Source organism: Echiichthys vipera, assembly GCF_963691815.1.
Source record: "Echiichthys vipera genome assembly, chromosome: 20".
NCBI classification, from domain to species: domain Eukaryota; kingdom Metazoa; phylum Chordata; class Actinopteri; order Perciformes; family Trachinidae; genus Echiichthys; species Echiichthys vipera.
Genome location: NC_139845.1, coordinates 1,872,940 through 1,899,355, shown reverse-complemented (window position 1 = coordinate 1,899,355; position 26,416 = coordinate 1,872,940). Strand labels below are relative to the sequence as shown.

General features: G+C 48.0%; 1 protein-coding gene across 1 annotated transcript in view; it reads right to left on the bottom strand.

The window, feature by feature from the left end:
- The window catches only part of trhde.1 (thyrotropin releasing hormone degrading enzyme, tandem duplicate 1), a gene marked incomplete at both ends in the record, with an annotated part of 161,576 nt that overhangs the window by 72,715 nt on the left and 62,445 nt on the right, over positions 1 to 26,416 (bottom strand). Inside the window, one exon of the mRNA XM_083935349.1 lies at positions 7,401 to 7,555. Coding sequence (XP_083791475.1) covers positions 7,401 to 7,555 — 155 coding nt within the window. The remainder of the gene's footprint in view (positions 1 to 7,400; positions 7,556 to 26,416) is intronic.

The window sequence follows — 26,416 nt, the reverse complement described above, 5'->3', positions numbered from 1 at the left end:
TGCTTTAGGGATTCTCTCAAGTGCAGTGATACAAAGATGGTTTTTGTGTGTGTGTGTGTGTGTGTGTGTGTGTGTGTGTGTGTGTGTGTGTGTGTGTGTGTGTAAAACTCCTGACTCTGCTGTCAGCCATCCAGAATACACACTGTGCTATTTCCTCCTGCATATGGTTGAATTAATGAGAGAGAGAGAGAGAGAGAGAGAGAGAGAGAGAGAGAGAGAGAGAGAGAGAGAGAGAGAGAGAGAGAGGAGAGAGAGAGAGAGAGAGAGCAGTGAACAGATGAAGAGAGCAAATCTGTTTTCCTGAATCTGGTCCCAGTGTTTTTCTGTCTCTTTTAATTAACAGTCAAATGAACCGACTGCACCTCCAACAACAACAACACCACCAAGTGTGTGTGTGTGTGTGTGTGTGTGTGCGTGTGTGTGCATGTGTGCATGTGTGACAGAGACGTTCAGGACTGATTGTGTGTGATTATTTTACTGCATACACACACACACACATCTGAACACACCGCGGACACAAAACTGGAGCAAAATCGAGTGAATGTCTCTTTAAAACTATCGCAAATCCAGTGCGTTGCCGTGACTACGCTTTAGCGCACTGTACGCCTTGGTGTTGTATCCCTCCACCAAACAGTCAAGTGGCAGTTTATATTTTTATTACCTCAATTTGCAGCGTTTCATGTTATCATCAGTCATCACAGTGACCTTTGACCCCCGAAATCAAATCAGTTCACCCTTGAGTCCAAGAGGACATTTGTGCCAAATCTGAAGAAAATCCCTCCAGGGGTTCGGACCCGGACCACCTGAAAACCTGATTACTGTCAGGATCCCAGTCCTGGCAGCCCTTCGCTCCTTCCTTTTGTGCTTTTGTCTCCCTCTGTCTGTTGTTCTCCGCGTGTGTCTCCCGTCTCGGTGTTTGTCCGTCTGGAGCTGGAAGGCGTGGTTCCCCCTGATCACCTCTCCCAGAGTCTAAGATGCCGGATGTGGGACGCATTTGGACCGCTTTTGCATTCTCGTGGTACCGCGTCTCGCTTGGTTGGCTCCCATTCAAACGTATGCTTGTTTCCTGCTTCCCCGTCTGAACCCTCGCTCGCCTACCACGCGTTCCTGTTTTTCCCCTGATCACCTCGTTGTTATTTCTTTACCTGGACCCGGACCTCATTCCTCCCCCCCGCTCCCTGGACACTGTTTGAATATAGTTGTTTGATTAAACACTCGTTTATAACTTTCTCTGTGTCCGCGTCTGCATTTAGGTCCCTGTTCCTCATTTCCTGCCCCGTTCATGACACCGTCGCCCCGCAGAGGCCGAAATCTGTTGGACACAGGAGGATACGCTGGTCTCCAGTGATCAGTTAGGGGGCATTAAGAGAGGAGACAATGTCAGCCTCTGACGGTCCCTCCTCCCAACACTTGCGCTGAGTAATGCTGCGTTCAAGTGCCAGGGAAAGGCAAAGTCTCGTACCTCCAACTAGGCAAAGTGCACTCGAATGCCTCTCAAAGTGGAAGCTCCTACGGTCGAATTCGAGGGCGATCGACCGACCCCGAATTCACGAGTCAGAGGTTCCACTCATGTAGGTTCAAACACAAACCCCGCCTCTTTTCCAGCCACACACACACACACACACACACACACACACACACACACGACCTATATACATGCAATTAAGGAGAGATGTCAGAGTGAGGGGGCTGCCAGTGGCTCAGCGCCCCGAGCAGTTGGGGGTTCGGTGCCTTGCTCAGCAGCACCTCAGGATGAGCTTGCACCTCTCCAGCCACCAGTCCATGCTCCATTCATGGTCCACACAGGGACTCGAACTTGCGACCCTACGGTTCCCAGCCGAGCCACCTATGGGCCGAGCTACTGCCGCCCCCAAAAGGATCTAGCTGCAGCAGCAGGTGACGCGGTGGCTGATGGTGGAGCTGCAGTTTGAGGGTTTGATGCCGTTAAACATCAGCTGTGTTCACTTCACCGTCTGAACCGGTCTACTGTAAAACTCCAGCTGTGTCCCCTCAGCCTGTCTGCTCACATTTCCCCCACATGTCCTCCGTCTGCTCCGTGAGAGCAGCAGCAGCAGCAGCAGCAGCAGCAGCAGCAGCAGCAGCACGTTCTGCGCCCTGAACCCGTCAACAACAGCGATCCACCGACGCGCCAACAACAAAAACATCTGGAGTTAAAAACCTCAGAGTCTGCGGAGAGTTTCAAACCGTCTACGACCAACGGTTCGATGCTGAAGCAGCACATTCTGATCACAGAATGATCAACCGTTAAGTTTAGACGACTAAAGGAGACGGTTAAGTTGAGACGACAAAAGGAGACGGTTAAGTTAAGACGACTAAAGGAGACGGTTAAGTTAAGACCACTAAAGGAGACGGTTAAGTTTAGACGACTAAAGGAGACGGTTAAGTTAAGACGACTAAAGGAGACGGTTAAGTTTAGACGACTAAAGGAGACGGTTAAGTTAAGACGACTAAAGGAGACGGTTAAGTTTAGACGACTAAAGGAGACGGTTAAGTTTAGACGACTAAAGGAGACGGTTAAGTGTGTTAACAGATAATTTTCCCCACAACAGGAGGAATTCTCAGCTCAAAACAAACAAACTGTGTGTGTGTGTGTGTGTGTGTGTGTTCGTGTATGTGTGTGTGTGTGTGTGTGTGTGTGTGTGTGTGTCGTGTGTGTGTGTGTGTGTTAATACTTCCTCTCCCTCTCCTCCTCTAAACTGACAAAGATGCACAAACAGGAGCCGGAGTGAGTCAAAAACACCTTTTCTACGTCTTGAGGACGCGTCCGATGATATTTACGACCTCACACACCGCAGAGCGCCACGCCGGAGCTCAGCGCCATGAGTTACTCCGTCTGCTCTGGCTCGACACCAGCAGGCGCCCTAAGGAAGCGTTCCTCTGCACCCGGCAGAGAGAAATGACACAACCTGAAGGAAACTAAATCAAAACGACACGTTCTTCACACAGCCCGAGGCGCCGCGGTATTTACACTGCACCCATTTCATTTTCATCATCGAAATGAATCCATACACCACCGTGATTACTGCTCCGTCAGCTGGGCCGCGCACTTAAAGGGCCGGTACACACGCCCTTAGAGGAAACGTCTAGACATGCAGATCGTTCTGGTTTCATTTGCACAGGTTGGAAAATATCCGCGCTCCAATTCGCTGGAGATGAAAGGAATTCATTTTTCGAGGCGTGGACATCAGCACATCAAATCAAAACTACACCGTCCCCAAAGCAATTTCAGTCCAAAGCAACTGGACTTGGATATTTGTACGAATTACAAATAAGTCCAGTTGCTTCGGACTGAAATTGCTTTGGGGACACATGAGAAAACATCCACAGGCTTCAAACTTCACTTTACGTGTGTGTGTTTCGTGGTTTGGGCTCCTTATTTCTGCAGCACATGGTGATATTTGAGAGCAGCGCTTCAAAGTCGGACACAATGCTTTGTGACAACAGTTTGGGGAAAGCGTCAGACGTCTGCAGAACTTAAATGCAACATCTGTGTGTATGTACCTTTAAGACCAGAAGCGTGTATATACCTTTTAGACCGCATACAGGATCTGTGTGTATAAACCTTCTAGACCTGTATGCAATGTTTGCATGTACATACCTTTAACTAGATGCGACATCTGTGTGTATATACCTTTAAGACTAAAAGCAGCGTCTGTGTGTATGTACCTAAGATCGTAATGTGACGTTTGCGTGTATGTACCTTAAAGACCGGTATGCAATGTTTACAGATATATTCCTTTAAGACCGGATTCGACATCTGTGTGTATATACCTTTAGGACTAAAAGCAGCGTCTACTTGTATATACCTTTAAGATCGTGATGTGACGTTTGCGTGTATGTACCTTTAAGACCGGTATGCAATGTTTGCATGTACATACCTTTAACTAGATGCAACATCTGTGTGTATATACCTTTAAGACACGAATGTGACGTTTGCGTGTATAAACCCTTTTGAACGGAATGCAACATTTGTATAAACTGTACCTTTAAGACCGGTATGCAATGTTTACACATATATTCCTTTAAGACCGGATTCGACATCTGTGTGCATATACCTTTAAGACCGGAAGCAGCGTCTACTTGTATGTACCTTTAAGATCGAAATGTGACGTTTGCGTGTATATACCTTTAAGACCGTGTGCAAAATCTGCGTGTATATACCTTTAAGACCGGATGCAACATCTGTGTGTAAATACCTTTAAGACTAAAAGCAGCGTCTATGTGTATGTACCTTTAAGATCGTAATGTGGCGTTTGCGTGTATGTACCTTTAAGACCGGTATGCAACGTTTGCGTGTATATACCTTTAAGACTAGATGAGACATCTTTGTGTATATACCTTTAACACCGCAAGCAGCGTTTGCGTGTATGTACCTTTAAGATCGTAATGTGAGGTTTGCGTGTATATACCTTCAAGACCGGATGCAGCATCTGTGTGTATGTACCTTTACGATCGGATTGTGACGTTTGCGTGAATACAGCTTTTTGAACGTAGTGCAACGTTTGTATATATTGTACCTTTGAGACCAGAATGCAACATCTGTGTGTGTATATATATTTTTTACAAGAGTGCGACATCTTTGTGTATCTAGCGGCGGCGTATATACCTTTTAGACCCGTATGCAATGTTTTCTTGTATGTACCTTCAAGACCGCATGCAACATCTGCGTGTATATACCTTTAAGACTAGATGCAACGTCTATGTGTATATACCTACAAGACCGCATGCAACATCTGCGTGTATATACCTTTAAGACCAGAAGCGGCGTATATACCTTTTAGACCGGGTACAGCATCTGCGTGTGTAAACCTTCAAGACCAAATGCGACATCTGTATGTATTTACCTTTAAGACTAAACACAGCGTCTATGTGTATGTACCTTTAAAATCGTACTGTGACGTTTGCGTGTATATACCTTCAAGACCGGATGCAACATCTGCGTGTATGTACCTTTATATATACCTTTATTATAATTTAAGACCAGATGCGACATCTATGTGTATTAACAGCTTTTGCGTGTATCTACCTTTAGGACTAGAATGTGACGTTTGCGCGTAAATACCTTTCTGACCAGATGTGCTGTGTGTGCATCTGTTTCACGCGTGACGAGTTTACGTCTCTCTCTTTTGAACACAGCGTCGCGACACCGACAGGATCGTTGTGGGTTCTGTGGCTCTGAGCCGCAACACAAACACAAACACAAACACACAAACACACACAAACACAAACACACACACACACAAACACACAAACACAAACACAAACACACAAACACGTCAGGTCTGTTAAACCCGCAGCAGCCGAACCGAATCAAACTCCGCGCTTTGTTTCCACTGTGTTCTCGTTCTGTCTTTGTTCATCACTTATCTCCTTCAACGAGCGTCGGCTCCGCTCTCTCTCTCCTTTACTTTGTTTCTCCGCCTCTTTATCTCTCCCTCCCTCCCTCCCTCCCTCCCTCCTTCCCTCTCCTCCTCCTCTTCTTCTTCGTCTTCACTGACTGAAACCTTTACATTCTCTTCTGCTTCATCGGGTTCGGCTGCCTGTCACGTACTCGACGCCGTACTGTAAAAACAGGATCATCTCCTCGGCTGTTGTTGTTGCCCGGGGAGCTTTTGTAACACACACACACGCGCACACACACACACACACACACATACAGACACACACACACACACACACACACACACGCACACACACACAGGCACACGCACACACACACAGCTCATCGGTGTAGCACTTGAAACTTGTTTTGGCTTCTGTCACGTTCAGTCTGTTTACATCCGCATCATTTGCATCCGTTAAAGGAGAAGTTCGCTTTTTTCCGCGGCGCTGAATGCGAATATGATTTCAGGCTCGGTGACGGTGCAGATAACATATCAACTAACCGAGCAGCTGCAGGCGGAGCACCTCTTCTTGTTTACCTATTATTTAAAGCTCCACGCATGAGCACGGCGTTGCGTTCAAGAGCCGTCGAGACGTCAGGAAATAAAGGAACAAACTGGTGGAAAAGCACTCAGAGAGGTAAACAAGCAGTGTTTACTTCTGCCAATGCTGCACAATCCCTTAAAAAGTTACTCTAATAATAGTGTTGGGAAGTTTTTACAGGGAATCAGGACTGAAATACACTCGAGAGAGAAACCACACAACTGTTAGAGTGAGAAAATGTTCAGAAATATACGATGGAGGAGAACGGCAGCCGGGTGTGAAACGGCCGCGATGAGGATCAGCACCTCTGAATCTGAGGCCGTGGTTCTCAGCAGGAAACAGGTGGATTGTTACTCCAGGTAGGGAATGAGTCCTGACCCCGAGTGAAGGAGTTCAAGGACCTCGGGATCTTGTTCACGAGTGAGGGGACGATGGAGCGTGAGTTTGGCCGGAGAATCGGAGCAGCGAGGGGGAGCTGCAGTCGCTCTACCGCACCGTTGTGATGAACAGAGAGCTGAGGAAGACAAAGCTCTGGATCTACCCTCAGTCCTGGTTCCTACCCTCACCTGTGGTCCTGAAAGCTGGGTCAGGACCCAAAGAACCAGGTCCAGGTCCAAGCGTCTGAAATGTGTTTCCTCAGGAGGGGGGCTGGAGTCTCCCTTAGAGAGAGGGGGAGAAGTTCAGCATCCGTGAGGAACTCGGAGTAGAGCCGCTGCTCCTTTGTGTTGAAAGGAGCCAGTTGAGGTGGTTCAGGATCATCTGGTAAGGATGGACCCTGGGCGCCTCCCTAGGGAGGTGTTCCAGGCGCGTCCAGCTGGGAGGAGGCCTCGGGGAAGACCCAGGACCAGGTGGAGAGATTAGATCTCCACACTGGCCTGGGAACGCCTCAGGATCCCCCAGTTAGAGCTGGTTAATGTGGCCCGGGAAAGGGAAGTTTGGAGTCCCCTGCTGGAGCTGCTGCCCCCGCGACCCGACCCCGGATAAGGAAGGAACCATATGGCGAGAGTCGGGTTAGGTTCAAACAGGCTCAAACAGACGCCGGTCTCCTGGAGGCTACTGGGCCGGGTGTGACCAACCTGGCAACCCCACTGCTGGACTTATTTTTTGTTGTTGCGACTGCGATCTTGAGACACTAGACGGAGCTGTTACGCTCGTTCTACACATTCAACCTTTAACTGTTTATCTGATGGAGCTCAAATTCAGAATTCAGAGCATTTCAATCAAAGGAAACTCACTGAAATGCGTCACAGTAGTTCAGAGACGCTTCTCCTGCTTCAGCTTCATGACTACGGTCAGAAATCACGGGAGGAGACACTTTTATTGAGTCTCCAGACAAAGCAGAGACGTAGATGCTGATATTCCCGAGGTTAATGATGAATCGGCTCATTAGAAACATCTGAAACAACATTGGCGTAGCTGTTGGAGACTCGACGCGGGCGGGTAAGTTCCCCTACCTGGTGGCAGATCTCGTGGACGACCACCATGGTCAGCTCCATCTGATAGGACGAGGACGACACGTCAGCGTCCAATAGGATCTTCTGCTCCACGAACACGCTCAGGCCCCAGTTCTCCATGGCGGCGTAGGGATGTTTGGGCACCGCCAACAGGTCTGAAACGCACAAACAACAACAACAACAACATTAGGGCGCATTAGGGCTTCGAGAAGCACACTCCCAATGTGTTCCTACCATTAATAAACTCCAGTCGGCTTCACGCACGGAGATTTAAATAAAGGGAGCTGACAGAATGACTGCTGGCATCAGAGCACATCCCATTTTGGGTTAAAATTAAACCTATGAGTCATTTTAACAACCTGCCAAAGAATCCTTTTATGCCCAACACACAGAGTCTTCAGATATATCTGTGAGAGAGAGAGAGAGAGAGAGAGAGAGATGGAGGAGGACGAGTATCCCTGTATCAGTGAAGGAGGAGGTTACTTTGAGCAGATGGAGAAGTTATTAAATGTCAGACTTCTGTTGAAGTGAAGTCGCCCCGCTGAGTAAACAGTCAAGTCGAAGTGAAAGTCATCCGCGGAAAGTTCACAGCTGCGGTTTCTTTGTTCTTTCGTAAACATATTTTACAGACTGAAACATCCCGACCGTGCGGAGACATCCGCGCTCCCCTCGGGATGAACTGGAATACGTTTGGTCATTCTCTCACGTGTCATTTAGCGCCGTCATCGGGTCGGTGCTGGTCGACTTGTTTTTCATTCTTCGAGTCTTTTTTGTGCCCGTTGTCCATCGCAAGCGCTTACACACATCAAATAAGCCATCGAGACAGTTTGTTTAGTGCAACAACTGTTAACGGAGAAGTCTGGAGAGTCGCTAACTGTCGCCAATAGCTTGCGGGGCTAACAGTGGTTAGCTCGGGGCAGTACGGTGAAGGCATTCAAAGGTCTTTTTTAACCACTAATGCTGCTGAAAATCACAGCAAACCTCTGCAGCAGCATGAGAAGAGTCCCTACACACACAACAAAGCACCAATGGGCTCCTTCCACTGTGATGGACTTTACTATGAGAGGAGCTGGTACAGGGGCCAGTAGGTAAGTCTTTAAAACACTCTTTAATAAACTCTGGCTTCACTAACTACGCTGTTGCTGCTTTGTGCTACACGTGATTGTGAACATGCTAAACATTTAGCATGAACAACATCAGCGTGTTGGCATTGTCGTTGTGAGCATGTTAGCATGCTGATGTTAGCACTTGAGTACAACTTCTGACCAAAGAGGCAGAAATAGGGTCTAAATATATTTAATTCAAAAAAATAAAGATATTTTCGGCAACAGTCGATTCAAGCATGACCCAAAAAGTTTCGTTCAGCAAAAAAATCTTTACAAATGAACACTACTTTATGATTTTAGAAGCTTAAATGCAATGGCAGGAAGTAAAAAGCTAACGTTGGGCTACAAACAAGCCTCGCAAACATGCAGAAAGTAACATTTGGGCTTCAGTTAGTTACTCATCCAACGTTCTTTGAGTGTTTTCATGAGAAAAAAGTGAAATTTTATTAGTTTTTTGGGGTATTTGTGTCCACGACACATGCGGAGTACATTATAAAGTGTCTCAGGGACATAAGCATTGTACTGATGAGACATCCCCAGCCTTTGTCATGTCAAATGTCCCCATGACATTTACAGTTGATTAGCAAAGTTAGCTATTGGCACTGTCGTTGCAAGCGTGTTAGCATGCTGATGTTAGCACTTAGCTTAAACCACTGCTAGTACAACTTCACACCAAAGAGGCAGAAATAGGGTCTAAATTGGTATTTGTGTCCAGGACACATGCAGAGTGCATTATAAAGTGTCTCAGGGACATACGCATTGTGCTGAGGAGACATCCCCAGCCTTTGTCATGTCAAAAAAATGTTCCCATGATGCTTTGAGTGGTGCAGTGATTCGATGTAATGTCGCCTGGAGTGCGCGGGTCAGCTGCGGGCCGCACCTGAGCCCCGTTTCTGCTTTTAGCCTGAAGTTGTTTGGAGGTTTTAAAGCATTAAAAGTAATGTTGCATCGCCTGCGAGGAGTTCCTGTTCAAGCCCCGGAAAGTGTATTTATACTTTATGTTTCTGCAAATCCACACGCGGTGCAGTGTGACGTGGTGCAGTGTGACGTGGTGCAGTGTGACGCGGCGCAGCGTGATACGGGGAAGTGGAGCGTAAAGCAGCTACAGAGGCAGAAAGTGGCGGCGGAGACCAAACACAGAGCGAAAAACGGGAGCATAAAAGAGTTAAAGGGCGACACGGTGCTGTGGTGGTAAAAGAGAGAGGGTTCCTGGTTTGAATCCCAGTTGTGGCCCTTCTGTGTGGAGTTTGCATGTTGTCCCCGTGTCTGCGTGGGTTTTCTCCGGGTGGAGGAGGAGGAAGAGGAGGAGGAGGAGGAAGAAGAGGAGGAGGAAGAGGAGGAGGAGGAAAGGGAGGAGGAAGAAGAGGAAGAAGAGGAGGAAGAGGAGGAGAGGAGGAAGAAGAGGAAGAAGAGGAGGAGGAGGAAGAGGAAGAAGAGAAGGAGGAGGAGGAAGAGGAGGAAGAGAAGGAGTAAGAAGAAGAGGAGGAGGAAGAGGAGGAGGAGGAGGTGATTCTCTGCGGTGAACGAGCGCGAAGACCTCAGGTCCTCATTTAAATTTAAAATCTCTCTGCGGCAGCGACCTCAGTCAGTGTTACAGGAACACACACACACACACACACACACACACACACACACACACACACACACACACACACACACACACACACACACACACACACTCTTTTCTTGGCTCAAGTTTTCGCTCCAGTGTTTCATAAGTGCAGAGAAGGGAGAGTAGAAAGAAAGGAAATTAAATATAAATATATATAAATATTACATTTTAGAGCTGGTGATTAATCAAATTTCATTTACAACATACTCAAGATAGAATAATTCATTTTGTTTTGTTATAAATCCAGCGCACTTCTTTCTTTTGCAGCGAAATATCTGGAATATAGTTTAAAAGTATTAAATATTTCTGTGTATTTATATAAAAATACCAAAAGATTGAATATAAATTTAGGAGTTTTCAGGAGCTCAATACAAAATATCTGAGCTAATTCATTTAAATATATATATATTTGTTTTGTGTTCCAGCGTTGTGTTTGCGTGTAAAGGTAAAAACACTAAAGTGAGCTCTGATCTGCTCTAGCGTTGTGTTTGCGTGTAAAGGTAAAAACACTAAAGCTCTGATCTGCTCCAGCGTTGTGTTTGCGTGTAAAGGTAAAAACACTAAAGTGAGCTCTGATCTGCTCCAGCGTTGTGTTTGCGTGTAAAGGTAAAAACACTAAAGTGAGCTCTGATCTGCTCCGGCGTTGTGTTTGCGTGTAAAGGTAGAAACACTAAAGTGAGCTCTGGTCTGCTCCGGCGTTGTGTTTGCGTGTAAAGGTAGAAACACTAAAGTGAGCTCTGATCTGCTCCGGCGTTGTGTTTGCGTGTAAAGGTAAAAACACTAAAGTGAGCTCTGATCTGCTCCAGCGTTGTGTTTGCGTGTAAAGGTAGAAACACTAAAGTGAGCTCTGATCTGCTCCAGCGTTGTGTTTGCGTGGAAAGGTAGAAACACTAAAGTGAGCTCTGATCTGCTCCAGCGTTGTGTTTGCGTGTAAAGGTAAAAACACTAAAGTGAGCTGTGATCTGCTCCAGCGTTGTGTTTGCGTGTTAAGGTAAAAACACTAAAGTGAACTCTGATCTGCTCCAGCGTTGTGTTTGCGTGTAAAGGTAAAAACACTAAAGTGAGCTCTGATCTGCTCCGGCGTTGTGTTTGCGTGTAAAGGTAAAAACACTAAAGTGAGCTCTGATCCGCTCCAGCGTTGTGTTTGCGTGTAAAGGTAAAAACACTAAAGTGAGCTCTGATCCGCTCCAGCGTTGTGTTTGCGTGTAAAGGTAAAAACACTAAAGTGAGCTCTGATCTGCTCCAGCGTTGTGTTTGCGTGTAAAGGTAAAAACACTAAAGTGAGCTCTGGTTGGCTCCAGCGTTGTGTTTGCGTGTAAAGGTAAAAACACTAAAGTGAGCTCTGATCTGCTCCGGCGTTGTGTTTGCGTGTAAAGGTAAAAACACTAAAGTGAATTCAGGTAAACAACAACAAACATGACTTTTGTGTCTGTTTTTTGTCGTTTTATCATGTTTTTGTGGTGTTTTCATCTGTTTTTAGTTGTTTTGTCACATTTTTGTGGTGTTTTGTGTCTGTTATTAGTCGTTTTGTCATGTTTTTGTGGTGTTTTGTGTCTGTTTTTAGTCGTTTCATCATGTTTTTGTGGTGTTTTCATCTGTTTTTAGTCGTTTTGTCACATTTTTGTGGTGTTTTGTGTCTGTTATTAGTCGTTTTGTCATGTTTTTGTGGTGTTTGCATCTGTTTTTAGTCGTTTTGTCATGTTTTTGTGGTGTTTGCATCTGTTTTTAGTCGTTTTGTCATGTTTTTGTGGTGTTTTTAGTCGTTTTGTCATGTTTTTGTGGTGTTTTCATCTGTTTTTAGTCGTTTTGTCATCTTTTTGTGGTGTTTTGCATCTGTTTTAGTGGTTTTGTCATGTTTTTGTGGTGTTTTCATCTGTTTTTAGTCGTTTTGTCTTTTGCGTTTCCTTTCTAGGTCGCCTCCGTCTGAACACAGCCTCAGTCAAAGCATCTCAACCTCACGTCCCTTCTTCCAACTCCTCTAATGGGGGCGGCCGACTCCGCCACTAACCATGGAAACCACAGAACAGAGCTGCAGTTAATGAACGTAATGAATATCTCCGGGATTAGAACGACCAGCTCCAGTGTGCAGAGCGAAATACTGATTCAGTTACCGCAGACGTGATGTGTGAAACTGGAGCTTTATTGGCTGATTGTTCCAGTTCAAGAGTGTCAGAGAGAGAGAGAGAGAGAGAGAGAGAGAGAGAGAGAGAGAGAGAGAGAGAGAGAGCGGCCCGGAGACATAAAAACAGCTGCTGCAGACAGAAAACTCTTTGAGTTTTGTCCCAGTTTTTCCAGCTGCTGATGAAGAAGTGCGACAAACAAACCGAGAAAAGTCACGCTCGGAGTGTGTGTGTGTGTGTGTGTGTGTGTGTGTGTGTGTGTGTGTGTGTGTGTGTGTGTGTGTGTGTGTCCCTTATTTGTTCTAATTATAATGACTTCAGTCTGTTCCTTCTTTAATAGAGAGCTCTACCTCGCTCGCCGCGCTCATCAATACACCTTTATACCTTGAACTTCTGTAAAGTAGGAATTCAGTCGTCACCAGTTAAACTCAGCCACCTTCTCCTGTTGTTTGTTTTATCGTCGTCGTCAGGTTTTATTCTTGTATCTCATTATTTTCCTCTGTTAGACTTTGACTTGTTTTCATGTGCTTACCTTTGTCTCTTCTCTTTCTACCGTACAAAGGGACGAGGCGTGTAAAATTAGCTGCCTGGCTCATATTTACACGTAAATGTTCATTAATATGAATAAAAAATAAACATAAATGAACCGTGCACCTCTCAATCCTGGAGCACTTGTTCTGAACGTCTCAGACGTGTTTGCCCGTTGGTGTCGGTGCCAAACGCAGAGTGGCGTGAACAAACAGCCGTATTTAACGCCCTGGGAATGAGCCGGACGTAGCTAACAGTGATTAGCTCGGGGCAGCACGGTGAAGGCATTCAAAGGTCTTTTTTAACCACTAATGCTGCTGAAAATAACAGCCAACCTCTGCAGCAGCATGAGAAGAGTCCCTACACACACAACAAAGCATCATCAGCGTAGTTAGTGAAGCCAGAGTTTATTAAAAGAGTGTTTTAAAGACTTACCTACTGGCCCCTGTACCAGCTCCTCTCATAGTAAAGTCCATTACAGTGGAAGGAGCCCATTGGTGCTTTGTTGTGTGTGTAGGGACTCTTCTCATGCTGCTGCAGAGGTTTGCTGTTATTTTCAGCAGCATTAGTGGTTAAAAAAGACCTTTGAATGCCTTCAGTGTTAGCCACGTCCGGCTGTTAGCGACTCTCCTGGATTTCTCCGTTAATAGTTGACATCTTTTTCATCCAGAAGAAAGAGGTCAAATGACAATTACGTTGTTTTACTTACAACTCAGATCTGTTCAAACAACGGGAAACACTGCGCTGTTGTAGAAATACAGCTGGGTTGCTCCCCTTTTAGCTTAACGGAGTATAGCCTAGCATTAGCGTAGCTTGTAGAAAGTGTGGAGTTTCTCAAAATGAATAAATCCCATGTTATTTTCAGCAGCATTAGTGGTTAAAAAAGACCTTTGAATGCCTTCACCGTGCTGCCCCGAGCTAATCACTGTTAGCCACGTCCGGCTGTTAGCGACTCTCTTCGCTGCTCCTTTGCGTTGAAAGGAGCCAGTTGAGGTGGTTCAGGATCATCTGGTAAGGATGAACCCTGGGCGCCTCCCTAGGGAGGTGTTCCAGGCACGTCCAGCTGGGAGGAGGCCTCGGGGAAGACCCAGGACCAGGTGGAGAGATTAGATCTCCACACTGGCCTGGGAACGCCTCAGGATCCCCCAGTTAGAGCTGGTTAATGTGGCCCGGGAAAGGGAAGTTATGAAGCTGCGTAGCATCAGAAAACAAAGTACAAGAACGTCCAAAATAAAACATGTCACTAACAGAAGTGTGCGGCTTTAACCACCTCCAGTCATTTACACCCCATCTGCTTTCTGAAATACCTCGTACGCACGTGACGCCGCTCTGAGCTGAAATAGAAAAGACAGGTTTGTTTCCTCAAATGTGCAAAAAAAAAAAGGATTTACATGATTGTTTTTTGGTGTGAAAGCGCCGCGGCAGATGTCATTCATCACGTTTGGAGCGTCCCACCTGATCCATCACCCGCCCTGCAGCGCCAGAGTGACAGACAGGAGCGTGCGTGCCGACAGGTGAGTGTACATGAGCGCGCGTGCCGACAGGTGAGTGTACAGGAGCGCGCGTGCCGACAGGTGAGTGTACAGGAGCGCGCGTGCCCACAGGTGAGTGTACAGGAGCGCGCGTGCCCACAGGTGAGTGTACAGGAGCGCGCGTGCCGACAGGTGAGTTTACAGGTGAGTTTACAGGAGTGCGCGTGCCGACAGGTGAGTTTACAGGTGAGTTTACAGGAGCGCGCTTGCTGACAGGTGAGTTTACAGGTGAGTTTACAGGAGCGTGCGTGCCGACAGGTGAGTGTACAGGAGCGCGCGTGCTGACAGGTGAGTTTACAGGAGTGCGCGTGCCGACAGGTGAGTGTACAGGAGCGCGCGTGCCGACAGGTGAGTTTACAGGTGAGTTTACAGGAGCGCGCGTGCTGACAGGTGAGTTTACAGGTGAGTTTACAGGAGCGCGCGTGCCGACAGGTGAGTTTACAGGTGAGTTTACAGGTGAGTTTACAGGAGTGCGCGTGCCGACAGGTGAGTGTACAGGAGCGCGCGTGCCGACAGGTGAGTTTACAGGTGAGTTTACAGGAGCGCGCGTGCTGACAGGTGAGTTTACAGGTGAGTTTACAGGTGAGTTTACAGGAGCGTGCGTGCTGACAGGTGAGTTTACAGGAGCGCGCGTGCCGACAGGTGAGTTTACAGGTGAGTTTACAGGAGCGCGCGTGCTGACAGGTGAGTTTACAGGTGAGTTTACAGGAGCGCACGTGCTGACAGGTGAGTTTACAGGAGCGCGCGTGCTGACAGGTGAGTTTACATGAGCGCACGTGCTGACAGGTGAGTTTACAGGAGCGCGCGTGCTGACAGGTGAGTGTACAGGAGCGTGCGTGCCGACAGGTGAGTGTACAGGAGCGCGCGTGCCGACAGGTGAGTGTGCAGGTGAGTTTACAGGAGCGCGCGTGCCGACAGGTGAGTGTGCAGGTGAGTTTACAGGAGCGCGCGTGCTGACAGGTGAGGTTACAGGAGAGTTTACAGGAGCGCGCGTGCTGACATGTGAGTTTACAGGTGAGGTACAGAGTTCATTTGTGCGTTGTCGGATTTGATGCTGAACCCTGAACGCACCACCGTCCCTCTCTGACTGCTCCATCACAGCAGGGGGAGGCAGAGCGAGACACACTGGGTCCAACTGGGTCCACGAATGCATCAGGAAACATATAAGTTACCGTACAGAAACAGAAATCCAACGCCAGCGTCCAATCACGCGCCAGCTCTCTGCTCCCAGGCTGCACGCCATTGGCTGACAGCTCATTACCCACATGGCTGCGGCTCAGACAGCAGAACTGATTGGCTGGTCGGGGAAGGGAAGTGGGTTTGTTTAACTTAAGGGGGGGAAATGCAAATCAGGCCGTTTGGTTTAAGGCGGAATATGCAAATGAGACATTATACTCAATATACATTTAAATTAAAATGAAATGAATCTTTTTTATTTTACCGCAGAAAGAACCTTCAGGTGTCTGGGCCCCGACACACACACCTGATAAATGAGATCCTCGTCCTACAACTCTGAACCCTCTGCATCATTACTCTGCTGCTTTTACTTTTACCCAACTGTGAACAGGAGACTCCAACATCAGTGTTAGGGCGCCCTCCCACTGTGCCTCCGTCCCGTGCCCCGTGCTTTAGGGTCCTTGTCCCCCCCTCCAGGCCCGTTTGTACTCACACTACCTGGGCCTCGGAGAATGCTTCTTGCTGCCTATACGTCATCACGCCGTAACACGTCACACGCATTGATGACGTCATGGCGATGCGTGGCTTTGTTTCCAGATCTTTCCGTAGACCTCAGAGTTTTTGTGCATCTTGTCGACTGTTTTTGAATCTTTTCATCGACCAAATCTGCAGTAAACACTCCACCTCCGCATCACACCAACGTGAACCTTTCGCCGCCATTGTTTTAAATGTTCCGCGCATGGTCCCTCCTTCTTTTTTCTACGTCCCAACAGGCGTACAGGAAATGACCTCAGAGCCGCCGTAGGCCTCGTGCTCGTACACGTGCGCACGCTCGTGCTCGTACACGTGCAAACGTGCTTTACTAAAGCCCACCTCTCCTAAACGGGCCGTGGACGGCAAGCGTGCTGCTCCTAGACGTGGTACGGTTGCACTCACACTGGTCAAAGGAACTAGACTTCAGCCGCCAAACGTGCTCTGGCACGGTACGGATGGACAGTGTGAGTGCGCCCTTGGATGTATGGCTGAGTTTACCAGCCATGTGGAGTAACACCGCCTGTTAGAGACGGATTTTAAACCCCCGACCCCCCCATGTTTCACATCACACAGCACACGTTTTAAAAAGACGACACGTCGCTTTAAAGGCATGAGGCCAAAAAACGTCTGACGCCCGGTTCAGACCAAAGATTTGCAAAGAGACCGAACCGTTTTATAACGTTGCAGGTGAAAGTTGCAGCGCTGTGAAATGACCCGTCTGGACAAAGCAGCAGCAGCGTAGTTAGTGAAGCCAGAGTTTATTAAAGAGTGTTTTAAAGACTTACCTACTGGCCCCTGTACCAGCTCCTCTCATAGTAAAGTCCATTACAGTGGAAGGAGCCCATTGGTGCTTTGTTTTGTGTGTGTAGGGACTCTTCTCATGCTGCTGCAGAGGTTTGCTGTTATTTTCAGCAGCATTAGTGGTTAAAAAAGACCTTTGAATGCCTTCACCGTGCTGCCCCGAGCTAATCACTGTTAGCCACGTGCTAAAAAAGAGGTTTGGACGTCCCTGGGCGCCTGCTCACGCCCCAGGCACCAAAGGAAACTCGTGATTCCTTCTGCAGCGTTTTGACGAGTCAGTGACACTCAAACAACCGTCTCTGGACTAATTGGCTGCGTTGGTTTATGGATCCAGGGTGTGTGTGTGTGTGTGTGTGTGTGTGTGTGTGTGTGTGTTTCAGTGCTTGTGTCTGCTGCTGATTTGAGTGAATCACGGCTGAATCGTGATAAACAGAAAGCGTTCACCGCGGCTGGATGGAGGCTGTAATTGCTTCAGTATCAGAAGAACAGGCTCTCAAGTAGCCGCCCGTGTGTGTGTGTGTGTGTGTGTGTGTGTGTGTGTGTGTGTGTGTGTGTGTCTGTCAGGCAGTAAGCAGACAGGCTGACTAATTTACTTGATAATGAATCTGCGAGGACAGATTTTAGATTGGATCTCGTCGGCTCGAGAGCGATACGGTCTGTGCGAAAACGGCGTGGAAGAAAAGAACCCCGTCCTCTAATGTGTTTGTCAGATATGGTTTTTTTTTTTTGGGGGGGGGGGGGGGGGGGGGGGGTTGCTGTTTGGAGTACGCTCGCTGCCAACACTCCAGGACCTGTGACACGCGTGCAGTGTTGGAGCGACGCCCAGCGTCTGAGCCGTAAAGATCCTAAAGAGTCCGACTCTCGAGCAGCAGAGCCACGTTTGAGTCCTGTCACCTGCAACGGATCTCTTCTCAACTTTAACCAAGAGTTTCAGCAGGAAAGGAAAAAGTTTACTGAGAGTTCATGTACGCATCTGACCAGGACCAGGACCAGGACCAGGCTGGGACCTGGACCAACTATCTGGTGTGAGATCCAGGTAGTTAACCTCTCCGAAGGCCGATGATGTCACAGGAACCCTTTGTGCTCCAAGTGCCAACGACCGTCGTTAGAGTGACAGTTGTTGGTGGGAAGATGGTTTGGACTTGGTTAGTGCTGGTCCTTGTCCAGTCCCAGCCTGGTCCAACTAAGGGCGCCCTCCCACTGTGCCCCCCGTCCCGTGCCCCGTGCTTTAGGGTCCTTGTCCCCCCCCTCCAGGCCCGTTTGTACTCACACTACCTGGGCCTCGGAGAATGCTTCTTGCTGCCTATACGTCATCACGCCGTAACACGTCACACGCATTGATGACGTCATGGCGATGCGTGGCTTTGTTTCCAGATCTTTCCGTAGACCTCGGAGTTTGCGCACGAGCTCGTGCTCGTACACGTGCGCACGCTCGTGCTCGTACACGTGCAAACGTGCTTTACTAAAGCCCACCTCTCCCAAACGGGCCGTGGACGGCAAGCGTGCCGCTCCTAGACGCGGTACGGTTGCACTCACACTGGTCAAAGGAACCAGACTTTAGCCGTGGAACCTGTTTGGGCACGGTACGGAGGAACAGTGTGAGTGCGCCCTCAGTTGGACCAGTCCAAGCCTGGTCCTGGTCCTGGTCCTGGTCCTGGTCCTGGTCCAGTCCCAGCCTGGTCCTGGTCCTGGTCCTGGTCAGATGTGTACATGAACTGATGAAGCCTCTTGGATGAGAGGTGAAACGTCTTCCTGACAAAGTCCAGTTGCTTTGAGGAGAACGAGGACCTGGACACATGAGAACCTTCACAGTCTCGTACTGAAAGTGTTCCTCTACTTTCGAAACCACGATCTTCCCCCCGACCTCCACGGCTTTGACTCGCGACACATAACGATGGGAAAAAATGTCAAGAGCAACGCCGGCCTTGATGCAGCGCGAGGACAGAGGTCGGCACACAGCGGGGATGCAAGTGTCAATCAATGAGTGCAGCTGGAGAATATGACGGCGGGGCTGTTTACCCAAACATGGCGGTGACCTCGCACGTCCGAGGCTGCGGTGGGAAAAACAAGACGTCTTACACGTGCAGACACATATAGAGCGCTACCTTCCTCCCTCATGGCTGTCTCGCTCATTAACGCCGTCTTTTATAATCGATGCGGCGGCTTTGAGCTGCGTACAGACGCATGTGACGGACAGTTGTGGCGCCCAATCAGGAACCTCTCTCTCTCTCTCTCTCTCTCTCTCTCTCTCTCTCTCGCTCTCTCTCTCTCTCCTCTCTCTCTCTCTCTCTCCTCTCTCTCTCTCTCTCTCTCTCTCTCTCCTCTCTCTCTCTCTCTCTCTCTCTCTCTCTCTCTCTCTCTCTCTCTCTCTCTCTCTCTCTCTCTCTCTCAACAGACATGAGAAGAGAGGAGAGGCTTTGAATGTTAAAACCACCGCACGCACACACACACACACACACGCACACACACACACACACACACACACACACACAACACACACAGGCACACGCACGCACACACACACACGCGCGCGCACAGGAGCACGCGCACGCACACACACGGTTCAGCTGTGTCATCCATCCATCCATCCTTCCGTCCATACTTCCGTCCATCCATCCATCATCTGTTCATCCATCCATCCATACTTCCGTCCATCCATCCATCCATCTGTTCATTCAACCATCCATCCATCCTCCGTCATCTGTTCATCCATCCATCTGTCCATCCATCCATCTATCCATCTGTCCAGCTGTCCATCTATGTCTGAAATAGTGGAAGCGTCTCAGGCGAGGCGGCGCTCTGTAAAAACTTTTTAATAAGGTGAACGTGTCCTTTAACCACCTGAGCATCACGTGACCATGATCTGGTTTCTGATTGGATCATGGTGTTTCTCTGGTTTCTGATTGGATGATGGTGTTTCTCTGGCTTCTGATTGGATGATGGTGTTTCTCTGGTTTCTGATTGGATGATGGTGTTTCTCTGGTTTCTGATTGGATGATGGTGTTTCTCTGGTTTCTGATTGGATGATGGTGTTTCTCTGGTTTCTGATTGGATGATGGTGTTTCTCTGGTTTGTGATCGGATGATGGTGTTTCTCTGGTTTCTGATTGGATGATGGTGTTTCTTTTGTTTCTGATTGGATGATGGTGTTTCCATCCATCTGACCATCCATCCATCTATCTGTCCATCCATCCATCCGTCTATCTGTCCATCCATCCATCCATCTGTCCATCCATCCATCTGTCCATCCATCCATCCATCCATCTGTCCATCCATCCATCCATCTGTCCATCCATCCATCCATCCATCCATCTGTCTGTCCATCCATCCATCCGTCTATCTGTCCATCCATCCATCCATCTGTCCATCCATCCATCTGTCCATCCATCCATCCATCCATCTGTCCATCCATCCATCCATCTGTCCATCCATCCATCCATCCATCCATCTGTCCATCCATCCATCCATCTGTCCATCCATCGATCTATCCATCTGTACATCCATCCATCCATCCATCCATCTATCCATCTGTCCATCCATCCATCCATCCATCCATCTGTCCATCCATCCATCCATCCATCCATCTGTCCATCCATCCATCCATCCATCCATCTGTCCATCCATCCATCCATCTGTCCATCCATCGATCTATCCATCTGTACATCCATCCATCCATCCATCCATCCATCTGTCCATCCATCGATCTATCCATCTGTACATCCATCCATCTGTCCCTCCATCCATCTGTCCCTCCATCCATCTGTCCATCCATCCATCCATCCTTCTATCTGTCCATCCATCCATCCATCTATCTGTCCCTCCATCCATCTGTCCATCCATCCATCTATCCATCCATCTGTCCATCTGTCCACCCAATCATCATTCCACTGATTCATCCATCCATCCATCCATCTTTCCATGCATCCATTGATACATCCATCCATCTGTCCATCCATCCATCCATCCATCCAACCAATCATCCTTCCACTGATTCATCCATCCATCCATCTGTCCATCCATCCATCTATCCATCCATCTGTCCATCCATCTGTCCATCCATCCAACCAATCATCCTTCCACTGATTCATCTATCCATCCATCTGTTCATCCATCCAATCATCCATCCATGCTTCCTTCCATTGATTCATCTATCCATCCATCCATCATCCATCCATCATCCATCCATCCATCCATAAATCCATCCATCCATCATCCATTATATCCAGACATTGTTTTTTACTCTTTTCAAATGCAGAAAAGTTGCATTTCACAACTTTCAGCGTGTCTTTCTCTCTCTTGTAGCGGCTGAATCATAAAAATGCAAATGAGGACGGCCGGTCTGAGGCAGGAAGTGAAGTAAGGACACCCGAGGCGGCAATTTGAGCAAACTATTATCTTTAACGCCACGTGTGGGCTCGGAGCAGACGACTCGATGGAGGGGCTGATGTTGCTTGACTGCCATTATCGCTGCTGGACAGCTGTCACACAATTTACTGCTCTCACGTAACAGTCAAGGTAACCGTTATTTTCCACCGGTGTGGTTGCCATGGTCACGCCGAGCGGAGGATGGTTGAACATGTTCCTGGTGTTTACGGTGGAAACAGCACTTTCACATCAGATCTCCACCTGACGAGCGGCGCGACGACGAGGCAGACGATGAGTTGTGCGTCTCTCCGCGCGGAGTGCAGCCCATTAACCGGCAGATGGGGAGTTTACGTAACGTCTTCATCCTCTTCTGTTTCCACTCTTCCTCCTCCGTCTGTTTCCTTTATCTGCTCGTGTTCGTCCGTCTTTCCTCCGTCCTCTCCGTCTGCTCCTTTCTCTTTACATTCTCGCCGCACGAACGGCTCCTCCATCTGTCTCCGCCCGTCACGCTCTCCCGCGTTACGCCGTTAGCGTCAGGTCGACTCAACCCGCCGTAAACTCAGCAGAACCGGAGGACGTGCAACGGGCGGAACAAAGCCGGGCGCCGACAGCGAGCTGGTTACGCTGTTTTAGCTTTAAAGAGATTAAACGGAGCATTTGTGCATCAAAAATGTCCAAAAATGTTCATATTTAGTTTTTACATCATCGCAAAAGATAAAAAAAGTGTAATTTGGGAACATTTGGTCGACAAGAAGCTTTAATATAATAAACTAAAGATGAACAAATCTGAGATCTGGGTGATTTTAAACAAGTATTTATATATTTATAGAGAGAGAGAGTTAAATATATATATTTACAGATCACACACATTATGTAAACGTCTTTTCTCTTTGTTCCGTTCTGGTTTTCTTGTATTTTTAAGTGTTTTTACACATTTTATTGTTTATTGAGGATCAGAATCAGCTGACACACAAACGCCAGAATATTCTTCCTGGAGTCCATTTCAAAAAATTCACAATTAAACAACAACAAAATAAAAAGAAGGTTCTCAAAACGGGAACATTAAAGACAAACTCGCGATGCCAGCCACCGCCACCAGCTACTGCTGCCAGCCACTGAAGCCAGCCACCGCCAGCCGCTGATGCCAGCCTCCGCCACTAGCCGCCATCAACGGCAGCCATCAACGCCAGCCACCGACACCAGTCGCTACCGACACCAGCCGCCACCAACACCAGCCACCGACACCAGCCGCCACCGACACCAGCCACCGACACCAGCCACGACACCAGCTGCCACCGACGCCAACGCCAACCACCACCGCCAGCAACCGACACCAGCCATCAACGCCAGCCACGACACCAGCCACGACACCAGCTGCCACCGACGCCAACGCCAGCCACCGACACCAGCCACCGCCGCAACCATTCAAACACGCAAGCCAGCCCACCGACTGAGGAGAAACCCATCCACCTCGGCGCTGAACTCCCCCAACTCAAATTAATTAATAAAGTCATAATTCTTCTTCCTCTTCTTCCTGAACTTCGCTGCATTTCAACACCAACATGTTGTTCTGAAGTGATTTTAATTTGAAATACAGGAAGTGTTGAGTCCGTATTTACATCAAAAAGGGGCTTCGTACTAAAATATGACCAATTATACGTCAAACAAAGGGAATAAGAGATAAAGAGCTGCCTCCCACACAAGCCTGTTACCTTTGAGGTAGATGAAGGTTTTATAGGCAATATGAGGAACTCATCATCGCTGAGTATATTTTTAAAATCACATTAAACTAAATAAAAAACACACAAACAAAGACTACAGTCTCTGACAGAGGGACGGTTTATAATAATAATGATGCTGGCGGTTGTTAATACTGCACTGTTGCTATGGTTACACGTACATAGAGGTTAAAAAGGTGTAAACAGGCATCAGGATGTGATTACAAATGGACTCAGAGCCAATCACAGCGGGAAGATGGAGCCTCAGCACGACAGACAGACACACACACACACACACACACACACACACACACACACACACACAGACAGACAGACAGACTCACTCACACAGAGACAGACAGACACACAGACAGAAAGACACACACAGACACGCACGCGCGCACACACACACACACACACACACACACACACACACACACACACACACACACAAACACACACACATCTGGTAATTAAACCCAATATGTAATTTAGCCTGGTCCTGTTTGTTGTTTAAAGGTTTTCTGTGTAACTTTCAGCCCAGGTGGTCGTGCGGACGCGTACCGACTGAAACCGTGAGGCTGTAACTTAATTAACCGGCATCATGTTTGTGTAACGCTGTCAAATGAATAACAATGATATTTACAGTAACGCTTGCTCACTGTTTTTGCCACCAAGCAAAAACAACGTCAGCTTCACGCAGCAGCCGAGACACAGCCAGCTTAGGTTTCAATGAGCTTACATTAGCAAGCAAGCTAGCGGCTCGTGGCCCAATGGTTAATAAAAAGTGTGCTACAGTGCCCTCTAGGAGCATAAACGTGTGCTAAAGTGTCCTCTAGGAGCATAAACGTGTGCTAAAGTGTCCTCTAGGAGCATAAACATGTGCTAAAGTGCCCTCTAGGAGCATAAACGTGTGTTAAAGTGTCCTCTAGGAGCCAAAACAGGCGCTTAAGTGCCCTCTAGGAGCCAAAACAGGTGCTAAATCGTCCTCTAGGAGCCAAAACTTACGTAAAAAGTACCCTCTTCAGTGGCGAGGACGGGCTATATGTGCCCTTTAATTGGCAGCACTGCCGCGGACCCTCACCCGGCCTTAACCCCAGCACAGGGGGTCTGATCCCGGACTGCCCAGAGTCCCGACTCCCTATGGCTGCCATTAGAGGACAGCGCCCAACCTCAGGTCCGTCTCCGGGCCGCTGCTGCCGAATATAGAACAGAAGACCATCATGTGGTTCATTTGTTCACGTTAGCCGACTCCATTTAGCATCGCCGCTGACTGTAGGCGAGCTGAGGAGCGGCGAGGGGCTCTGGAGCCAAACATCACGTCGTCCCTGAGTCCTTTACAGAGAAGTCGGTTCACGGGCTAAAGGTCAGAACGACTGACGATAAAAAAACATTAAAACATGTACAACGTTACACACAGGACCTTCAGCTCTGCCGGTTCTGCTGTCACTCACATTTCCTCTGGAGACAAAGAAAAGTCCACGCTCACGAGTTAATCACACAACGCACGTCAGGAAGGTAAATATGAGCAAGACTCAGGACCCGGGAGAGACCCGGAGGGGGACTTTGGGGAAAGGGGGTCATGCAAATGTTAATTAATTAAGCATTATTCCTCATGAATAACAACATTTCCACAGCAGCGAAGATTCATACAAGAGATAAAAGCGGTATAAAGCGAGCGCCGAGCCACAGGAGTCACTGTTTTTTAATTAGTCACAACCTGTTAACGGGATTTCAGCTTCTCCGCGGAGCTTTGCAGCGTAAATATGTGCTGTCGATAAAACATCTGGTGCCAGGGCTGTTTTTGTCGCCCGCTCTAATCTGAAATATCAGATTTTCAGATTCAAAAACCTCCATTTTAATATCTGCAATGTAGGGCGCCCTCCCACTCTCTCTTTAATAATTAAGTACCTTAAATATTATTATTAAAAACCTAATTTAGAACGTCCGTCTGCCTTTTTAAAATGAACAAAATGAGATTCAACTATAAACATATTGATTATTACTCAATACGTTTATAGATAAGTAGTAAATATACATAAAAATACCTGCCGTTGTCGTTGTTACTTCACCAGTTTTCTCCATAGCGCCTGTTAGCTTAGCTTAGCTTAGCTTAAGACGGTGGATGTAGCTTCTGTAGCGTCGAAAATGTATAAAAAAACAGACGTAACGTCTCCGTCAGGTCCCTTCTGTCAGCTTAATCTAATCGTCCTCGCCTACGGGAGTCTCCATCTTGTCAGACTTTGACTCCGACTCATTTCCTCTGACCAAAAAAGGGCATGTATGTGACGCTGGGGGGAGGGGCGTACGTCCATCTGGCTGACGTTTACCTCAGAAAAAACATCGTAATTGTCATTTTACCTCTTTCATATTCATGAAAGACGTCTAACTGACCAAAGAGGTGATCGTAATTGTTCACATGTTCGGCCGTTGTGTCTGTTTTGTTTCAACGGAGCGTTTGGACCCGGAAATCTTATTTTGAAAGGGTGTTACGTCAGACTGAACAGCAGCAGCAGCAGCTCCAGCAGGGGACCCCAAACTCTTTCCCGGGCCACATTAACCAGCTCTAACTGGGGGATCCTGAGGCGTTCCCAGGCCAGTGTGGAGATCTAATCTCTCCACCTGGTCCTGGGTCTTCCCCGAGGCCTCCTCCCAGCTGGACGTGCCTGGAACACCTCCCTAGGGAGGCGCCCAGGGTTCATCCTTACCAGATGATCCTGAACCACCTCAACTGGCTCCGTTCAACACAAAGGAGCAGCAGCTCCAGATCCCAAATCACTGTCATATATACCTACACTACATCTACACCCCCTTAAAGGCAGTCATCACCACATTACAAAAGGCCTCAAACCAGAGATGCCTGCACAAAACAATTTCTACCCCACAGTTGGTTTGGTTTGGTTCGGGCACTATGGAAGCCAGCCTGACACAAGGCTCGGGTGCTTTGTCCTCGCCCAGCACCAGGAAATACCATGGTGAGAAAAGAACAATAACTTAAACTCAGCTTTCGAACGCTACAAAGGCTTAACGCACACGGGTGAAGTCATCCTGGGGCGACTGTGACTCAGTGACAGAGTGGGTCGTCCTCCATTGGAGAGATTGGTGGTTCGATCCCCACCTCCCCCGGTCCGCATGTTGAAGTGTCCTTGGGCAAGACACTGAACCCCGACTTGCTCCCCCTCCTTCGCATGGGTGTGTAAATGTGGTGTGAATGGTCAGATTTGCTGGTCTGTAGATGTCCGCTGCCATCAGTGTGAATGTGACAAACACTGTGAAAGCACCTTGAGTCGTCAGAAGACTAGAAAGGTGCTATATTAGTACAAGTCCATTTACCATTTACTTACACAAAACACCATCCAGTCCAACGAAGCCTTATTAAATATTAACCCCTGATGCAGAGGCTGGAGTACAATGGATCTAAATCCAGGTTGGACCACACAAAGATGTCATCGCTGCTGTACAATTAGCAGATTAACTGATTTAATCCACTCGTAAAGCTAATCCTCCGCGGTGGGAGCAGCCTTG